The sequence below is a fragment of the Salmo salar genome, chromosome 03 (genome assembly GCF_965601325.2).
Source record: "Salmo salar chromosome 03, fSalSal1, whole genome shotgun sequence".
NCBI classification, from domain to species: Eukaryota; Metazoa; Chordata; class Actinopteri; order Salmoniformes; family Salmonidae; genus Salmo; species Salmo salar.
The window spans coordinates 55332291-55353907 of record NC_138293.1 but is presented as its reverse complement, the minus strand read 5'-3'; the positions used below and the strand labels follow the sequence as shown (position 1 = coordinate 55353907).

The 21617-nt window shown below is 45.2% G+C and overlaps 1 protein-coding gene across 2 annotated transcripts in view; it reads left to right on the top strand.

The window, feature by feature from the left end:
- Positions 1–20942, top strand: part of tr-alpha (thyroid hormone receptor alpha) — a 105312-nt gene extending 84370 nt beyond the window's left edge. Inside the window, exons 4-10 of one of the 2 annotated variants that reach the window (XM_014192391.3) lie at positions 7512–7573; positions 10033–10154; positions 10588–10735; positions 10884–11089; positions 17995–18141; positions 18951–19209; positions 19546–20942. In XM_014192391.3, coding sequence (XP_014047866.1) covers positions 7512–7573; positions 10033–10154; positions 10588–10735; positions 10884–11089; positions 17995–18141; positions 18951–19209; positions 19546–19796 — 1195 coding nt within the window. In that variant the 3' untranslated portion in view covers positions 19797–20942. 2 annotated transcript variants of the gene reach the window in all.
- The last annotated feature ends 675 nt before the right edge of the window (positions 20943–21617 follow it).

The following is a 21617-nucleotide window of genomic DNA, read 5'->3' as shown; positions in this document are numbered from 1 at the left end:
CCTTGATGATTACTGAAAGCTATGCAGTCCAAGAACCCAGCCAAGTTAATAGGCAGACGCGCACACACCGGACTTATGAGTGAATAGGTACCTCAGGGACAGGACCAGATACATCAGGTAAAAGAGGATATGTGAAAAGGGACCAGCAACCTGCTCTCAATGTAATGAAAGTTACAGTGAAGAAACAAATGATGTTTGGCCAGTCAGTTGGTTGTCAAGACGTATCAAACATCTTAAGCCTTAACTAGACCCACTACATACAAAGGTATCTAAGCAACTGTAAGGCCTTAAAAATGATGTCCCGTTCCCTGTGGTTTCTCTCAACACTACATGACCAAAAGTATGTGGACACCTGCTCGTCAAACATCTCATTCCAAAATCATGGGCGTCAATATGGAGTTGATTTCCCCCCCCCCCCCCTTGCTGCTATAAAAGCCTCCACTCTTCTGGGAAGGCTTTCCACTAGATGTTGGAACATTGCTGCAGGGAGTTGCTTCCATTAAGCAACAAGAGCATTAGTGAGGTCGGGCACTGATGCCTGGCTCGCATTCGGCGCTACAATTCATCCCAAAGATATTCGATGGTGTTGATTTCAGGCCAGTCAGGTTCTTCCACACCGATCTCGACAAACCATTTCTGTATGGACCTCGCTTTGTGCACGGGGGCATTGTCATGCTGAAAGAAGAAAGGGCCTTCCCCAAACTGTTGCCACAAAATTGGAAGTACAGAATCATCTAGAATGTCATTGTATGATGTAGTGTTACCATTTCCCTTCACTTGAACTAAGGGGCCTAGCCCGAACCATGAAAAACAGCCCCAGATCATTATTCCTCCTCCACCAAACTTTAAAGTCAGCACTGTGCATTCAGGCAGGTAGCGTTCTCCTGGCATCTGCCAAACCTAGATTCGTCCAGATGGTGAAGCGTGATTCATCACTTCAGGGAACGCGTTTATGCTGCTCCAGAGTCCAATGGCGGCGAGCTTCACACCACTCCAGCGATGCTTGTCATTGCGCATGGTGATCTTAGGCTTGTGGGCGCCTGCTTGGCCATGGAAACCCATTTCATGAAGCTCCTGACAAAGTTATTTTGCTGACCTTGCTTCCAGAGGCAGTTTGGAACTCGGTAGTGATTGTTGCAACCGAGGACAGATTTTTATGCGCTTCAGCACTCGCCGGTCCCGTTCTGTGAGCTTGTGTGGCCTACCACTTCGCGTCTGAGCCGTTGTTGCTCCTAGACGTTTCCACTTCACAATAACAGCACTAGCAGTGCAGAAATTTGATGAACTGACTTGTTGGAAAGGTTGCATCCTATGACGGTGCCACGTTGACAGTCACTGAGCTCTTCACTAAGGCCATTCTCCTACCAATAATTGTCTATGGAGATTGCATGGCTGTGTGCAAGATTTTATACACCTGTCAGCAACGGGCGTGGCTGTAATAGACAAATCCACTAATTTGAAGGGCTGTCCACATACTTTTGTATATACTGTCCATTCGGAAATTATTCAGACCCCTTGACTTTTTCCACATTTTGTTACGTTACAGCCTTATTCTAAAATGTATTAAATAAAACATTTTGCTCATCAATCTACACACAATACCCCAAAATGACGAAGTGGAAACAGGTTTTTAGACATTTTTGCAAATGTATTAAAAATAAAAAACAGATGCCTTATTTACATAAGTATTCAGACCCCTTGCTATGAGACTCGAAATTGAGCTCTGGTGCATTAAGTTTCCATTGATCATCCTTGAGATGTTTCTACAACTTGATTGGCGACCACCTGTTGTAAGTTCAATTGATTGGACATGATTTGGAAAGGCACACACCTGTCTATATAAGGTCTGAGTTGACCGTGCATGTCAAAGCAAAAACCAAGCCATGAGGTCGAAGGAATTGTCCGTGGAGACAGGATTGTGTCGAGGCACAGATCTGGGGAAAGGTACCAAAACATTTCTGCAGCATTGAAGGTCCCCAAGAGCACAGTGGCCTCCATCATTCTTAAATTGAAGAAGTTTGGAACCACCAAGACTCTTCCTAGAGCTGGCTGCCTGGCCAAACTGAGCAATAGGGGGAGAAGGGCCTTGGTCGGGGAGGTGACCAAGAACCTAATAGTCACACTGACAGAGTTCTAGAGTTCCTCTGTGGAGATGGAAAAACCTTCCAGAAGGACAACCATCTCTGCAGCACTCCACCAATCAGGCCTTTATAGTAGAGTGGCCAGATGGAAGCCACTCCTCAATAAAAGCCACATGACAGCCCGCTTGGAGTTTGCTAAAAGGCTTCTAAATTACTCTTAGACCATAAGTAACAAGATTCTCTGGTCTGATGAACCCAACATTGAAGTCTTTGGCCTGAATGTAATGTTAAAAAAATATATTACAATTGGATTTGTTTATTACTTTTTTGGACTTGGAAAACTTGCGGTAATGACCTTTATTGCGTTGGTGGTACAATGCATAATATCTAATCAAATAATAATTATGAAATGCATTGTTGTACTACAGCCTGAATAAAAAAATAAAAAGAACAGAATGTAATAGTGGAATTACAAATTAATCAAATATCAAAGCTGAAATGTCAAGTGTTCAACCCCTTTGTTATAGCAAGCATAAATAAGTACAGGAGTAAAAATGTGCTCAACAAGTCGCATAGTAAGTTGCATAAATAGTGTTTAACATGATTTTTGAATGACTACTTCATCTCTGTAACCCACACATGTAATTATCTGTAACGCCTCTGTCGAGCAGTGAATTTCAAACACAGATTCAACCAAAAAGACCAGGGAGGTTTTCCAATGCCTCGCAAAGAAGGGCACTTATTGGTAGATTTTTATTAAAAAGCAGACATTGAATATCCCTTTGAGCATGGTGGAGTTATTAATTACACATTGGATGGTGTATCACTACACCCAGTCATTACAAAGATACAGGCATCCTTTCTAACTCCGTTGCCGGTGTGGAAGGAAACCACTCAGAAATGTCACCATAAGGCCAATGGTGACTTTAAAACAGTTACAGGCTGTCAACAACATTGTAGTTACTCCACAATACGAACCGAATTGACAGGGGAAAAAAAGAGGAAGCCTGTACAAAATGAAAATATTCCAAAACATGCATCCTGTTTGCAACAAGGTACTAAAGTCATACTGCGAAAAATGTGGCAAAGCAATTCACTTTTTTGAGCATAGTGGTGGCTGCATCATGTTATGGGTATGCTTGTAATCTTTAAGGACCTGGGAGTTTTTCAGGATAAAAAAAGAAACTGAATGAAGCTAAGGACAGGCAAAATCCTAGAGGAAAAGCTGGTTCAGTCTGCTTTCCACCAGACACTGGAAGATTAATTCACTTTTCAGCCATAAACTAAAACACAAGGCCAAATCTACACTGGACTTGTTTATCAAGAAGACAATGAATGTTCCTGAGAGGCCATGTTACAGTTTTGACTTAAATCTACTTGAAAATCTATGGCAAGACCTGAAAATGGTTGTCTAGCAATGATCAACATCCAATTTGACAGCTTGAAGAATTTTGAAATGAATAATCAGCAAATGTTGCACAATCCAGGTGTAGAAAACTTTTAGCCTTACCCAGAAAGACTCACAGATGTAATCGCTGCCAAATGTGCTTTTACAAAGTATTGACTCGGGTCATTTGAGTTTTCATTACATATTTTGATTTGTTCAACACTGTTTTGGTTACTACATGATTCCATATGTGTTATTTCATAGTTTTGATGTCGTCGCTATTATTCTACAATGTAAAAATAAAGAAAAACCCTTGAATGAGTAGGTGTGTCCAAACTTTTGACTGGTACTGTGTATATACACACTGAACAAAAATATAAATGCAACATGTAAAGTGTTGGTCCCATGTTTCATGAGCTGAAACTAAAGATCCCTGAAATGTTCCATACGCACAAAAATTTGTACACAAATTTGTTTACATCCCTGTTAGTGAGCATTTCTCTTTTGCCAAAATAATCCATCCACCTGACAGGTGTGCCATATCAAGAAGCTGATTAAATAGCATGATCATTACACAGGTGCACCTTGTGCTGGGGACCAAAAAAAGGCCACTCTAAAATGTGCAGTTTTGTCAGACAACACAATGCCACAGTTGTCTAAAGTTTTTAGGGAGTGTGCAATTGGCTTGCTGACTATGATTGTCTACCAGAGCTGTTGCTAGAGAATTGAATGTACTTTTTTCTACCATAAGCCACCTCCAGTGTCAATTTACAGAATTTGGCTGTACATCCAACCGGCCTCACATCCGCAGACCGCGTTTCTGGCATTGTGAGGGCGAGTGGTTTGCTGATGTCAACGTTGTTAAGAGTGCCCCATGGTGGCAGTGGGGTTATGGTATGGGCAGGCAGGCAGGCATATGGTATGGACAACGAGCACAATTGCATTTTATCGATGGCAATTTGAATGCACAGAGAGAACCTAACGAGATCCTGAGGCCCATTGTCATGCCATTCACCCGCCTCATCACCTCATGTTTCAGCATGATAACGCACGTCCCCATGTCGCTAATTAACTCTATGCAAAGGAGACGTGTTGCGCTGCAGGAGTCAAATAGTGGTCACTGGTTTTCTGATCTACGTCCCTTTTTTTCTTAAAGGTATCTGTTACTAATAGATCCATATCTTTATTCCCAGTCATGTGAAATAGATGGATAGATTAGGCCCTCATTAATTCATTTCAATTGACTGATTTCCGTATATGAACTATAAATCTGTAAAATCTTGAATTGTCACGTTGCGTTTTTTATATTTTTGTTCAGTGTGTGTGTATATATAAAAATCTGCTTGTGTTTCAGTTTGCGGTTTCTCTAAATTCAACCCGGCAGTGAGCTTCAAAACACTGAAAACCAAGAGCCATTGATATTATTGATCAATCAAACACATTTACCAATTTTTATTTTCCTTTGTAACACCATTTAAAAGACAATCACTGGAATACTTACCAGGCGTTCCATATTAATGTCACAACATGTTAGCTGTGGCTCCCATTGTAGAATACAATCTCCATGATTACATAAGCAAAGCCTCTATGATTTGGGATTGAAGATCAAGTCATTCTGAGGAGGGGGAGGACAGAGGGATTTTGAGAAGGGATGGATAGAACAGGGAGAGGTGTCTTCTAAAGCTCCGTCACATGAGGTGATAGTTATCACTAATTGGCTGTCATCCGGGAGGGGGGGGGGGGGTTGTCAACAGATGAAAGCATGAGAGAGAGAGGGAAGGATCGAGAGAGCGATGGAGAGAGGTTGGGAGAGTGAAAGCAAAGTAACATACTCCCTGCCAGAAAGGGAGAGGGAGTGTGAGAGCGAGAGAGAGGGAGAGTACTGAGGGCTGAAGCACCCAGCGAACATTGCAGCATCCCAGATACTGTTCTGAGAGGATCGCTCTAGAAGGATATACTATACAGATCTCTCTGGGATATACAGACTACAGCCATGCATATTCTGCAACCCTATTGCATCAACAGGTGTGTCTCTCTCTGTGCGTGTGGCGTGTGTGTGTGTGTGTGTGTGTGTGTGTGTGTGTGTGTGTGTGTGTGTGTGTGTGTGTGTGTGTGTGTGGGGGGGGGGGGGGGGGGGGCGAGCGAGCGAGCTATGACAGCCAAAGCCAAGTTGGCCAGTGTAGTTGAACGTTGTTGCTTTAAGTGCACCTTTACTGTGAAAGAAATGGAAAACAGTCTAGCATGCATCACCACATTTGAAACGGAGGAGAGACCATTTTGGGATTAACATATCTCTGATGGAGAAGGGGAGAGAGGGAAACCGAGAGAGGGACAGGTAGAGGGGTATAGAGGAGTGAGGACGGAGAATCTCTATCGCTGAGCTCACATTGAAGGCAATGTGCTAAGCCAATCATAATGACTCTCACTTCAACTGTAACTTGCTATATAAAGATAGACCAGTCATTTAGATGAAGCACAATTTAAGAGGATTCTTGACGGAGGTTCATCTGTAAAACTGTCATACGTGGATGAATGATGGTGTCAAGGGACTTACTCTTGTGACGCCTGTACGTGCGTGTGTGCACGAGCGTGGTTAAAGGAATGTCCTGGCGCTGTACCCTCCACAGAACACTTGAGGCTGGGTGAATGAAAGAGGCAAAAACGAATGGTGTTGTTAGGGAGTGACCGTAATCATATTGACCAATGTCGGAGAGGATATGCGTCGAGAAAGACACAGGGACTCGTCCGGGACAGAGAAAGAGCTCTCCGATTCCAAGAAACATGTCTTTATGAAACCAGCCTGATTCTGCGATTTTTAGCTTCTCTTGTGAAAGGAAGCGTGAGTGCAGTGGTCAGCCTGCTTGACCAGGCTAAGGAAAACAGCTCCTCCTAAGGGGAGCAGCAGCACACGTCAATGACTTTGATGCCACAATAAAACAGAAATAGCCCAATAGATGTGTTGTAACATTGGGTGTCAACTGATGGTAATGTGTGTAGTGTGTGTTAGGAAACCTCCATTTTCTAAGTGGAAGTGACCTTTGAGTTTTGTGATTCAATTGCACACCTTTCTCTTTCTAGCTCTCTCCTCTGTTTCTCTGTTTCTAATACACTCTCTCCCACCGTACCTCTCCCGCCGTACCTCTCCCGCAGTACCTCTCCCTCATGTCTTTTCAGGCAGTAGTCCAGATGTTGTATGCCTGGTGTATGTTTTGTGAGGTCACTAAAATGTTCATGTCATGTGGATTACATATAGGAGTCAGGGTACTGTGAGCCTAGTAACTGAATAACATTAGGCGATTTTCAGAATAATATGTTGTTCAGGGATGGGAGGTAGTTTGTCCTGTCAATGAAATGGTAATCGGCTTGTGAAGAGATTTGTATGGCTGCCCTGCTTTGTAGTTGTCTTGTTTTGATAGTGTTTTTGGGTGTGGTGGGATTTTTGGTTACAAGGCAGTTGGGGATTGGTTGGTGGAATGTTATTTAAAGGTGCTGGTTGTATGTTCGAATGAAAAGGTTAAATTCTCTCTTTCTCTCTTTATCTATCCTCTCTCTTTATCTATCCTCTCTCTCTCTTTATCTATCCTCTTTCTCTCTCTCTCGTCTATCCTCTTTTTCTCTCTCTGTCGTCTATCCTCTTTTTCTCTCTCTCTCTCATCCTCTTTTTCTCTCTCTCATCCTCTTTTTCTCTCTCTCTCGTCTATCCTCTTTCTCTCACTCTCTCGTCTATCCTCTTTTTCTCTCTCTCTCTCGTCTATCCTCTTTCTCTCTCTCTCTCGTCTATCCTCTTTCTCTCTCTCTCTCGTCTATCCTCTTTTTCTCTCTCTCTCTCGTCTATCCTCTTTTTCTCTCTCTCTCTCGTCTATCCTCTTTTTCTCTCTCTCTCTCGTCTATCCTCTCTCTCGCTCTCTCTCGTCTATTCTCTCTCTCGCTCTCTCTCATCTATCCTCTTTCTCTCTCTCGCTCTCTATCTATCCTCTTTCTCTCTCTCTTTATCTATCCTCCTCTCTCTCTCTCTCTATGTTTCTGTCTTCATCTCTCTCCAGGTGGCCTGATGGCCCAAAAAGGAAGAGAAAGAACAGCACATGTTCGGTGAAGAGCATGTCTGGTAAGTTCATGTACAAGCCATTGGCCACCCATCCTCAGTTAAGGACAAGTCAATGCTCGTTTACAAATGGTTGTATCATGAAGCTGTTCTAAGCACTTACTCTCTAGCCACTCAGCCACATGCTTCGGATACCCTTCTATAAAGCTTTTTTTTATGGGGGGGCAGCAGCATTCCTAGGTGGTCATGTGGTTAGTGTTTATTTTCTCTACCTAAACCATATGGAGTATTACAGTATGTGGAGTGTCTGCCAAATTGCTTTCAGTGTTTTAGACAAAGACGCGGGCACGCGTTTCAGGAGATGAATTGGAGAGAGAACCATTTCATTTAAGTAGATTGTTTGAAAAGAGGGGACTCCAAGTTAGAATTGTCAGGAATAAATGTGTTTCAGCTGTGTAGTCTTGGCACCGTCATGTGGTTCTCTTCTCTGAAGACTTTAGGTGGTGAGTGACTTTAGGATTTCTCCTGGAGTGGTATTAGGTCAGAGTGGTGTGGGTGTGTATATGTGAGTGTGTGTACTGTACAGTTGAAGTCAGAAATGTACATACACTGAGGTTGGTGTGATTTTAAAACTGATTTTTCAACCACTCCACACATTTCTTGTTAACAAACTAGTTTTGGCAAGTCGGTTAGGACATCTACTTTGTGAATGACACAAGTAATTTTTCCAACAATTGTTGACAGACAGATTATTTCACTTATAATTCACTGTATCACAATTCCTGTGGGTCAGAAGTTTACATACACTAAGTTGACTGTGCCATTAAACAGCTTGGAAAATTCCAGAAAATGATGTCATGGCTTTAGAAGCTTCTGATAGGCTAATTGACATCATTTGAGTCAATTGGAGGTGAACCTGTGGATGTATTTCAAGGCCTACCTTCAAACTCAGTGCCTCTTTGCTTGACATCATGGGACAATTAAAAGAATTCAGCCAAGACCTCAGAAAACAAATTATATACCTCCACAAGTCTGGTTCATCCTTGGGAGCAATTTCCAAACGCCTGAAGGTACCACGTTCATCTGTATAAACAATAGTACGCAAGTTTAAACACCATGGGACCACGCAGCCATCATACCCCTCAGGAAGGAGACGCATTCTGTCTCCTAGAGATGAAGTGCAAATCAATCCCAGAACAACAGCAAAGGACTTTGTGAAGATGCTGGAAGAAACGGGTACAAAAGTATCTACATCCACAGTAAAACGAGTCCTATATCGACATAACCTGAAAGGCCGCTCAGCAAGGAAGAAGCCACTGCTCCAAAAACCGCCATAAAAAAAGCTAGACTACGGTTTGCAACTGCACATGGGGACGAAGATCGTACTTTTTTGAGTAATGTACTCTGGTCTGATGAAACAAAAATAGAATCGTTTGGCCATAATGACCATTGTTATGTTTGGGGGAAAAGGGGGGGGGGGGGGGCTTGCAAGCCGAAAAATACTGTCCCAACCGTGAAGCACGGGGGTGGCAGCATCATGTTGTGCGGGTGCTTTGCTGCTGGAGGGACTGGTGAACTTCACAAAATAGTTGGCATCAGGAAAATGATGTGGATATATTGAAGCAACATCTCAAGATATCTATCAGGAAGTTAAAGCTTGGTCGCAAATGGGTCTTCCAAATGGACAATGACCCTAAGCATACTTCCAAAGTTGTGGCAAAATGGCTTAAAAACAACAAAGTCAAGGTATTGGAGTGGCCATCACAAAGCCCTGACCTCAATCCTATGGGAAATTTGTGGGCAGAACTGAAAAAGCTTGTGCGAGCAAGGAGGCCTACGAACCTGACTCAGTTACACCAGCTCTGTCAGGAGGAATGGGCCAAAATTCACCCAACGTATTGTGGGAAGCTTGTGGAAGGCTACCCGAAGCATTTGACCCAAGTTAAACAATTTTAAAGGCAATGCTACCAAATACACTCAATTAGTATGTAAACTTCTGACCCACTGGGAATGTGATGAAAGAAATAAAAGCTGAAATAAATCATTCTCTCTACTATTATTTTGACATTTCACATTCTTAAAATAAAGTGGTGATCCTAACTTTTAACTAGGATTAAATGTCAGGAATTGTGAAACTGAGTTTAAATGTATTTAGCTAAAGTGTATGTAAACTTCCGACTTCAACTGTATGTGTGTGCCCACACAGGAAACACACAGACCTAATGAAACACACGCATACACACTTCTACTGTATATGTGCATTTCTTGCTCCTGTGTTAACACTTCTCTCCTCCTTCTCCTCTTCTTCCTCTCTCTCCTCCTTCTCTACTCCCTCCTCTTTTTCTTCCTCCTCGTGTACTCCCTCTTCCTCCCTCCTCCTCTTCGTCCTCTTCATTTCTCCTCCACTTTGTCTTTCCTCCTCCTTTGCTTCCCCTCTCCTCCTCCTGTACTCTCTCTACCTCCTCTACTTCCTCTTCCTGTTTCCTCCTCTTCCTTTCTCCTCCTCTCCATCTCTCCCTCAGCACTGAGCCTCTCTGTCCAAGGATATATCCCCAGCTACTTGGAGAAGGATGAGCCGTGTGTGGTGTGTGGAGACAAGGCCACCGGCTACCATTACCGCTGCATCACCTGCGAGGGCTGCAAGGTGAGAGACATGGCCCATGACTGGCCTGTAGGACTTCAAGGACTGGTTTGGTCATATGTTATATGACTTAGGCATTCCACAGTAACTACTAGGGAATAACCTGATTTTCCTTTGTATATGCATTAAATGAGTTAGTGTTATTTTTGATTTAACTATCGAGAATTATTGCGAAATTATTGACATATTATACTAGTGACATTTAAAAAACGTATACAATTGTGTCCAAATAGCATAGATTGTCACCCTTGCACTTTTCTTAAAGAAAAAAGTTCCCTATTTCTTCTAAAATAAATTGAAATTGAAAAAAAAACTTTGGTCTCCACACATGGGATTTTCAACAACCCAAAAAAAAAATAGCAACGTGGTTGATTCAACGTCATAATGTTGATAACGTACTTTGACATAACTAAGTTGATGCAACCAATGTCCACAGGGTTTCTTCAGGCGCACTATCCAGAAGAACCTTCACCCGGCTTACTCCTGTAAGTACGATGGCTGCTGCATCATCGACAAGATCACAAGGAACCAGTGCCAACTGTGTCGCTTCAGGAAATGCATCGCAGTTGGCATGGCCATGGACCGTGAGTGACACACACACACTCCATGAGTGTGTAACCATGAGTGTCAACCATATATATCGCACCTACCTTCTCACTGCTTTACACTCCCATTACCTCTACATTTAGTACTGAAATACAGTAGGTTCACAAAACAACTCTGTGTCCTTAGTGGTGCTGGACGACTCTAAGCGGGTAGCCAAGCGGCGTCTGATTGAGGAGAACCGGGAGAAGAGGAAGAAGGATGAGATTGTGAAGACCCTGCAGACGCGTCCGGAGCCCGACAGCTCGGAGTGGGAGCTGATTCGCCATGTGACAGAGGCCCACCGCCACACCAACGCGCAGGGCTCCCACTGGAAACAGAAACGCAAGTTCCTGGTGAGATGCTAGGCTAATCTAAAGTTGGCTAGGCTAGGGCTAAGTGAGACTAAGTTGTTGCCAGGCAACCAGGCAAATGAGACGCAGTATGAAGAGTTTTATTGTTGAAAGTAAAGTTGATGTGGATCTGCTCAGAATGGATTGATTCAGTGCATATCTGAGGTGTTGATAACCACAGCCTCGAAAACAAGCATAACAGAAGTACTGGTCCAATCTGTCTTTCTCTCTCTTTCTAACACTCAGTGCATCACCTCATTCACTCACTCACTCAGTGCATCACCTCATTCACTCACTCACTCAGTGCATCACCTCATTCACTCACTCACTCAGTGCATCACCTCATTCACTCACTCAGTGCATCACCTCATTCACTCACTCACTCACTCAGTGCATCACCTCATTCACTCACTCACTCACTCAGTGCATCACCTCATTCACTCACTCACTCAGTGCATCACCTCATTCACTCACTCACTCAGTGCATCACCTCATTCACTCACTCACTCACTCACTCAGTGCATCACCTCACTCACTCACTCACTCAGTGCATCACCTCACTCACTCACTCACTCAGTGCATCACCTCACTCACTCACTCAGTGCATCACCTCACTCACTCACTCAGTGCATCACCTCACTCACTCACTCAGTGCATCACCTCACTCACTCACTCACTCAGTGCATCACCTCACTCACTCACTCACTCACTCACTCAGTGCATCACCTCACTCACTCACTCACTCAGTGCATCACCTCACTCACTCACTCACTCAGTGCATCACCTCACTCACTCACTCACTCAGTGCATAACCTCACTCACTCACTCACTCAGTGCATCACCTCACTCACTCACTCACTCAGTGCATCACCTCACTCACTCACTCACTCAGTGCATCACCTCACTCACTCAGTGCATCACCTCACTCACTCACTCACTCACTCAGTGCATCACCTCACTCACTCATTCACTCACTCACTCAGTGCATCACCTCACTCACTCACTCACTCAGTGCATCACCTCACTCACTCAGTGCATCACCTCACTCACTCACTCACTCACTCAGTGCATCACCTCATTCACTCACTCACTCACTCAGTGCATCACCTCACTCACTCACTCACTCAGTGCATCACCTCATTCACTCACTCACTCACTCAGTGCATCACCTCACTCACTCACTCACTCACTCACTCACTCACCGTGCATCACCTCACTCACTCAGTCAGTGCATCACCTCACTCACTCACTCACTCACTCAGTGCATAACCTCACTCACTCACTCACTCACTCAGTGCATAACCTCACTCACTCACTCACTCAGTGCATCACCTCACTCACTCACTCACTCACTCAGTGCATCACCTCACTCACTCACTCACTCACTCAGTGCATCAACTCACTCACTCACTCAGTGCATCACCTCACTCACTCACTCACTCAGTGCATCACCTCACTCACTCACTCACTCAGTGCATCACCTCACTCACTCACTCACTCACTCAGTGCATCACCTCACTCACTCACTCACTCAGTGCATCACCTCACTCACTCACTCACTCACTCAGTGCATCACCTCACTCACTCACTCACTCACTCACTCAGTGCATCACCTCACTCACTCACTCAGTGCATCACCTCACTCACTCACTCAGTGCATCACCTCACTCACTCACTCAGTGCATCACCTCACTCACTCACTCAGTGCATCACCTCACTCACTCACTCAGTGCATCACCTCACTCACTCACTCAGTGCATCACCTCACTCACTCACTCGCTCACTCAGTGCATCACCTCACTCATTCACTCACTCAGTGCATCACCTTACTCACTCACTCACTCAGTGCATCACCTCACTCACTCATTCACTCACTCACTCAGTGCATCACCTCACTCACTCACTCACTCAGTGCATCACCTCACTCACTCAGTCAGTGCATCACCTCACTCACTCAGTCAGTGCATCACCTCACTCACTCACTCACTCACTCAGTGCATCACCTCACTCACTCACTCACTCAGTGCATCACCTCACTCACTCACTCACTCAGTGCATCACCTCACTCACTCACTCACTCAGTGCATCACCTCACTCACTCACTCACTCACTCAGTGCATCACCTCACTCACTCACTCACTCACTCACTCAGTGCATCACCTCACTCACTCACTCACTCAGTGCATCACCTCACTCACTCACTCACTCAGTGCATCACCTCACTCACTCACTCACTCAGTGCATCACCTCACTCACTCACTCACTCAGTGCATCACCTCACTCACTCACTCACTCAGTGCATCACCTCACTCACTCACTCAGTGCATCACCTCACTCACTCACTCACCGTGCATCACCTCACTCACTCACTCAGTGCATCACCTCACTCACTCACTCAGTGCATCACCTCACTCACCTCACTCAGTGCATCACCTCCACTCACTCACTCAGTGCATCACCTCACTCACTCACTCACCCCGTGCATCACCTCACTCACTCACTCGCTCACTCAGTGCATCACCTTACTCACTCACTCACTCAGTGCATCACCTCACTCACTCATTCACTCACTCACTCAGTGCATCACCTCACTCACTCACACGCTCACTCAGTGCATCACCTCACTCATTCACTCACTCAGTGCATCACCTACTCACTCACTCACTCAGTGCATCACCTCACTCACTCATTCACTCACTCACTCAGTGCATCACCTCACTCACTCAGTGCATCACCTCACTCACTCACTCAGTGCATCACCTCACTCACTCACTCAGTGCATCACCTCACTCACTCACCGTGCATCACCTCACTCACTCACTCACTCACTCAGTGCATCACCTCACTCACTCACTCAGTGCATCACCTCACTCACTCACTCAGTGCATCACCTCACTCACTCACTCACTCACTCAGTGCATCACCTCACTCACTCACTCACTCACTCACTCAGTGCATCACCTCACTCACTCACTCACTCACTCACTCAGTGCATCACCTCACTCACTCACTCACTCACTCAGTGCATCACCTCACTCACTCACTCACTCACTCAGTGCATCACCTCACTCACTCACTCACTCACTCAGTGCATCACCTCACTCACTCACTCACTCACTCAGTGCATCACCTCACTCACTCACTCACTCAGTGCATCACCTCACTCACTCACTCAGTGCATCACCTCACTCACTCACTCAGTGCATCACCTCACTCACTCACCGTGCATCACCTCACTCACTCACTCACCCCGTGCATCACCTCACTCACTCACTCACTCACTCACTCAGTGCATCACCTCACTCACTCACTCACTCACTCACTCAGTGCATCACCTCACTCACTCACTCACTCACTCAGTGCATCACCTCACTCACTCACTCACTCACTCAGTGCATCACCTCACTCACTCACTCACTCACTCAGTGCATCACCTCACTCACTCACTCACTCACTCAGTGCATCACCTCACTCACTCACTCACTCACTCAGTGCATCACCTCACTCACTCCTCACTCACTCACCGTGCATCACCTCACTCACTCACTCAGTGCATCACCTCACTCACTCACTCAGTGCATCACCTCACTCACTCACTCACTCACTCACGTGCATCACCTCACTCACTCACTCACTCAGTGCATCACCTCACTCACTCACTCACTCACTCACTCAGTGCATCACCTCACTCACTCACTCACTCACTCACTCACTCAGTGCATCACCTCACTCACTCACTCACTCAGTGCATCACCTCACTCACTCACTCACTCACTCAGTGCATCACCTCACTCACTCACTCACTCACTCAGTGCATCACCTCACTCACTCACTCACTCACTCAGTGCATCACCTCACTCACTCACTCACTCACTCAGTGCATCACCTCACTCACTCACTCACTCACTCAGTGCATCACCTCACTCACTCACTCACTCAGTGCATCACCTCACTCACTCACTCACTCAGTGCATCACCTCACTCACTCAGTGCATCACCTCACTCACTCAGTGCATCACCTCACTCACTCAGTGCATCACCTCACTCACTCAGTGCATCACCTCACTCACTCAGTGCATCAACTCACTCACTCACTCACTCAGTGCATCAACTCACTCACTCAGTGCATCAACTCACTCACTCACTCACTCAGTGCATCACTCACTCACTCCTCACTCACTCACTCAGTGCATCAACTCACTCACTCACTCACTCAGTGCATCCACTCACTCACTCACTCAGTGCATCCACTCACTCACTCACTCACTCACTCAGTGCATCAACTCACTCACTCACTCACTCACTCAGTGCATCAACTCACTCACTCACTCACTCACTCAGTGCATCACCTCACTCACTCACTCAGTGCATCACCTCACTCACTCACTCACTCACTCAGTGCATCATCTCACTCACTCACTCAGTGCATCACCTCACTCACTCACTCACTCACTCACTCACTCACTCACTCACTCACTCACTCACTCAGTGCATCACCTCTCTCACTCTCTCACTCACTCAGTGCATCACCTCACTCACTCTCTCACTCACTCAGTGCATCACCTCACTCACTCTCTCACTCACTCAGTGCATCACCTCACTCACTCTCTCACTCACTCAGTGCATCACCTCACTCACTCTCTCACTCACTCAGTGCATCACCTCACTCACTCTCTCACTCAGTGCATCACCTCACTCACTCACTCACTCACTCACTCACTCACTCACTCACTCAGTGCATCACCTCACTCACTCACTCACTCACTCAGTGCATCACCTCACTCACTCAGTGCATCACCTCACTCACTCATTCACTCACTCAGTGCATCACCTCACTCACTCATTCACTCACTCAGTGCATCACCTCACTCACTCATTCACTCACTCAGTGCATCACCTCACTCACTCACTCACTCAGTGCATCACCTCACTCACTCACTCAGTGCATCACCTCACTCACTCACTCACTCACTCAGTGCATCACCTCACTCACACACAGACAAAACAGGCTGCACTTATGAATACATACAGTACCTGTCAAAAGTTTAGACAATATGGAATAATAGTGAAGACATCAAAACTATGAAATAACACATGGATTTATGCAGTAACCAAAAAAGTGTTAAACAAACCAAAATATATTTGAGATTTTTCAAAGTAGCCACCCTTTGCCTTGATGACAGCTTTGCACACTCATGGCTTTGATTGAGCCAGTCAGTTGTGTTGTGACAAGGTAGGGGTGGTATACAGAAGATAGCCCTATTTGGTAAAAGACCATGTCCATATGGCAAGAACCTCTCAAATAAGCAAAGAGAAACAACAGTCCATCATTACTTTAAGACATGAAGGTCAGTCAATGTGGGAAATTTCAAGAACTTTGAACTTTTCTTCAAGTGCAGTCACAAAAACCATCAAGCACTATGATGAAACTAGCTCTCATGAGGACCGCCACAGGAAAGGAAAACCCAGAGTTACCTCTGCTGCAGAGGATAAGTTCATTAGAGTTACTAGCCTCTGAAATTACTGCCCAAATAAATGCTTCAGAGTTCAAGTACCAGACACATCTCAACATCAACTGTTCAGAGGAGACTGCGTAAGTCAGGCCTTCATGGTCAAATTTCTGCAAAGAAACCACTACTAAAGGACACCAATAAGAAGAAGAGACTTGCTTGGGCCAAGAAACACGAGCAATGGATATTAGACCGGTGGAAATCTGTACTTTGGTCTGGAATCCAAATCTGAGATTTTTGCTTCTGACCGCCGTGTCTTTGTGAGAAGAAGACTAGGTGAACGGATGATCTCTGCATGTGTGGTTCCCACCGTGAAGCATGGAGGAGGAGGTGTGATGGTGTGGGAGTGCTTTACTGTTGACACTGTCTGTGATTTATTTAGAATTCAAGGCACACTTAACCAGCATGGCTACCACAGCATTCTGCAGCGATCTGGTTTGGGCCTTAGAGGGACTATCATTTGTTTTTCAAAAGGACAATGATCCAACACACCTCCAGGCTGTGTAAGGGCTATTTGAGCAAGAAAGAGAGTGATGGAGAGCTGCATCAGATGACTTGGCCTCCACAATAAACCGACCTCAACCCAATTGAGATGGTTTGGGATGAGTTGGACCGCAGAGTGAAGGAAAAGCAGCCAACAAGTGCTCAGCATGTGTGGGAACTCCTTCAAAACTGTTGGAAAAGCATTCCAGGTGAAGCTGTTTGAGAGAATGCCAAGAGTGTGCAAAGCTGTCATCAAGGCAAAGGGTGGCTACTTTGAAGAATCTCAAATATAAAATATATTTTGATTTGTTTAACATTTTTTGGTTACTACATGATTCCATGTGTGTTATTTCATAGTTTTGATGTCTTCACTATTATTCTACAATGTAGAAAATAGTAAAACTAAAGAAAACCCCTTGAATGAGTAGGTGTGTTCAAACTTTTGACTGGTACTGTATATTTGAAAATACAGGTAGTGGAATATTGGAATGCATTTGGAAATACACTTGGAATGTATTGACATGTATTTGAAAGTACTCGTATACATTTATTTTCAAGTACAAATATTTAAATACTCCATGCATTTGAACCCAGGTCTGTTTGGTCCTAGGGTTTTTTGAAATAATGTATTTGGAAACAAGTATTTCAAAATACTTTCAATTAGTAAGCTATTTATAGGAAATCATTTTAAAATAGTTTCAAATACTTCAAATAGAAGTAGTTTTATTTCTGCCACATTATTTGAAAATACTCAAATGCACAGAAAATAAGTATATAAATACTTAAATGCGCATACATTTGAACCCAGGTCTGGTAAACAACCGAATTAAATATCAAGCCAAAAGTGGATGTTGGTTGATCTGACTGTGTTTGCCCGGTGGGACGATTCATTAGACGCCATCTTTGTGTCCCCAGCCTGAGGACATAGGTCAGTCCCCCGGGGCTCCCACCCCAGACGGAGACAAGGTAGACCTGGAGGCCTTCAGCGAGTTCACCAAGATCATCACCCCTGCCATCACACGCGTCGTCGACTTTGCCAAAAAACTGCCCATGTTCTCAGAGGTGGGTTTAAAGCACTGTGTGTCGTGTGCCTGTGCATTTGTGTGTGTGTGTGTGTGTGTGTGTAAGTTCCTGTGTGTCTCTGTCCTGTGTCCTCATTTGTCCCTGTGTGTCTCTAATGGGGCTCATCAACCAACACACACTTGACTGTGATTACCACCACCTCTTTCTCCTCCTTCAGCAGAACTGTTTGTCATGGTGTCTGTCTGTTCGTTTCTACGTGCGTGCTTGTGTTATACTGTATATTCACCACTGCCTCCGGCATATGACTCAATCTGCTCTATAATGAGGAGATAATGCTGCTGTTTCACACTCACTCATTCACTCACTGAGAGTACTCAGACTAGGGTGCACAGAACTCACCTTCATCCACAGACAGTCCCGAAAGATTGTGATTCACCAGTTATGTAATCTGTAGCTGGACTATCATTACAAATAAACATCAACGCAGTCTCACTGGCCAGCAGAGGAATAATGTAGCTAACTGTTGTGGTTACGGTAGCTGCTAGAATTACTGGATATTTAGTAACATGTTCTCTTTCAGTTTGTTCCCAGGCTGTGTGTATAATGTACATATGCCCTATAGTTGCCTTGTGAGGACTGCAGTGTGTGTGTGTGTGTGTGTGTGTGTGTGTGTGTGTGTGTGTGTGTGTGTGTGTGTGTGTGTGTGTGTGTGTGTGGTGTGTCTTGACCTTTAGTGCCATCTACCTCAGCTGACTGTAGGTTTCCTCTCAGGCCCCTCACTGCCATGGGATGACCTGATTTGTGTTTATGTGGTGTACACTCTAACAGTCTCCCTCTCCTCCCTCCAGCTGCCTTGTGAGGACCAGATCATCCTATTGAAAGGCTGCTGTATGGAGATCATGTCGCTGCGCGCCGCCGTGCGCTACGACCCAGAGAGCGAGACGCTTACCCTGAGCGGCGAGATGGCGGTGAAGAGGGAGCAGCTGAAGAATGGCGGCCTGGGCGTGGTGTCGGACGCCATCTTTGATTTGGGCAAGAGTCTGGCACAGTTTAACCTGGACGACTCGGAGGTGGCCCTGCTGCAGGCTGTGCTCCTCATGAGCTCAGGTGAGGAGCCAGGAGGCTGTGGAAAGGTTATAACAACTCTATGAGCAGACATAATATCTTAATGAACAGACATAGCAGCTCCATGAACAAACAAAACAGTCAATCAATGGAAGGACATCAGGATCATAACCACTTTAAGAACAGACATAACCACTTTAAGAACAGACACAACCACTTTAGGAACAGACATAACATCTTTATGAACAAAGAACAGCTGAATGAACACACTGAAGGTCTCCCTATGTTGGTAACGTTTTATGAACAAGCTTCAATATCTACCATTTCTCTAGTATCATTATTGGTCTTTAAAGGTATGTATTTGTGCGTTCCTCTCAGATCGCTCGGGCCTGACGTCGGTAGATAAGATCGAGAAGTGCCAGGAGACGTACCTGCTTGCCTTCGAGCACTACATCAACCACCGCAAGCACAACATTCCCCACTTCTGGCCCAAGCTGCTGATGAAGGTGACGGACCTGAGGATGATCGGGGCGTGCCACGCCAGCCGCTTCCTCCACATGAAGGTGGAGTGTCCCAACGAACTCTTCCCTCCGCTCTTCCTGGAGGTCTTCGAGGACCAGGAAGTATGAACTGACCCCTAACTTCTGGCCTGGAAGAGAGAGGGGGGAATTATTAGGGGAAAAGAAAAGGGGTAAAAATTGTCCGCTTTCTTTGTTTTGTGAAACACAATATCACCACCAGCAACACGGATAGTCACCAAGAAAAAAGTCTCAGAGAAAAACAAAGGCTTTCTTTCATTTTGATAATTCGTTTCTGGCCGCTCTTGTGGCTGCTGGGGCCCCCCTCTAAAGTGGGGTTCTCTGGCTGCGCTGTGCGTCTCTATCTAACAGAGAAGCTAGCAGCCCTGAGCGGTGTTCTGCCCCTGTGTTGTTATACACCAGGTGCACATGTATGCAAACCCAAACCCCCGAGGTCTGGTTGGAGTACTGGTACTGGTGTAGCTCTGTGTTAGTGGAAGGCAATCGCTCTGAGAGGCAGATGGCTGACACAAACACACACACGTACATTCACAGACAATCAAAAACCTTTACAAAATCAAACCTCACACACAAATCCACTGATGTACATCTACATTCACCTAACACACACACACTACTATAGACAAACATATTCATACATGGACTGACATAGCTTTTCAGAGCCGCCCGTCACTCGAGCAGGGCAGATAGCTGCTGTATTTTGTCCCACAATTGAGCTTCCATCAGAGCCTCCAACCAGCTCCCCTCTTCACCGGCCTCCTCACCAGCCTCCACTGGGACAGTTACCAAGTGTTCCCCCCACACTTCTCCCTTTTGAACTCTTCCCTTCCAACCCCCTGATGTGCAGCCCGAACTCCTCCTAGCCAAGACGTGTACTTGTGAACCTACCTCCCTGTACCTTACATACCTCCCTTACACAGAGTTACACATAAACCTCCCTTTAGGACAGTGCAAAGACACACACCTATTTATGGATACAAACCGTATCCAATTTGTTGTGCAAATGTGCAAGTGTACCTTCATGTATATACACAACCCTTTACCCTCATACATACAAGTACTGTATACCTATCTTACTGCAGGTATACAGTACACCGGTCTACCTGCATGCACATATACCTCTGTACCTGCATTATATACCCACTGGTTTACCTCCATGTACTTCTCATCCTATACATACCTGTCTACCTGAATACAGTCATACCTCTCTAACTATATATTTATTATATATATATATATATATATATATATATATATATATATATAGTAAACATAACCTTCTGCCTGTGTAGATGAGTACATCTCATCTATATATACCTCTCTCTGTGTGTACACACACAAAACAATAGTTTGCTGTTCTTTTACCTCATATATGACAGTTGACCCTCACCTAGGTTGTCATTCCACCCGTCCCAAACCTCCACTACATCTCCCGTTTGGACTGCACTGCACTTCCTGGTTGCAGACTGTGTGTGTCTCTGTTGCCCTGCCCATCACACAGGACTCCCGCCCCCTCTGATGTGGGATCGTTTGAGGGACGGGGAGAGGTGTCACTTACCTCGCCGGTGGTTACACCACAGGCCCCACCTCCAAACTGACAGATTCTACCTCGCCTCTCATGTCAGTGTAGATGCCCCTCTGAGTGCAAAACACATATACTTCCACAGTTGCCAATATGGACCTGTTTGGTCCCCCTACTACCCTGTTCAGTATGGTTCTATGACCCCATGAGATGCGAGAGGCTGCAGATCAACATGCATAGCAGTCTTTATCTTTTACACTTTTATTTTTGAAGTACTTTTATCACACAGGACCAAGTCTCATAATGGATTCCCCCATTTATCTATGTTCAAGACAAACAACAAACCCACTGGCAGTATAAAGATTCTGTGTCTGACAAACTCAAAGGAA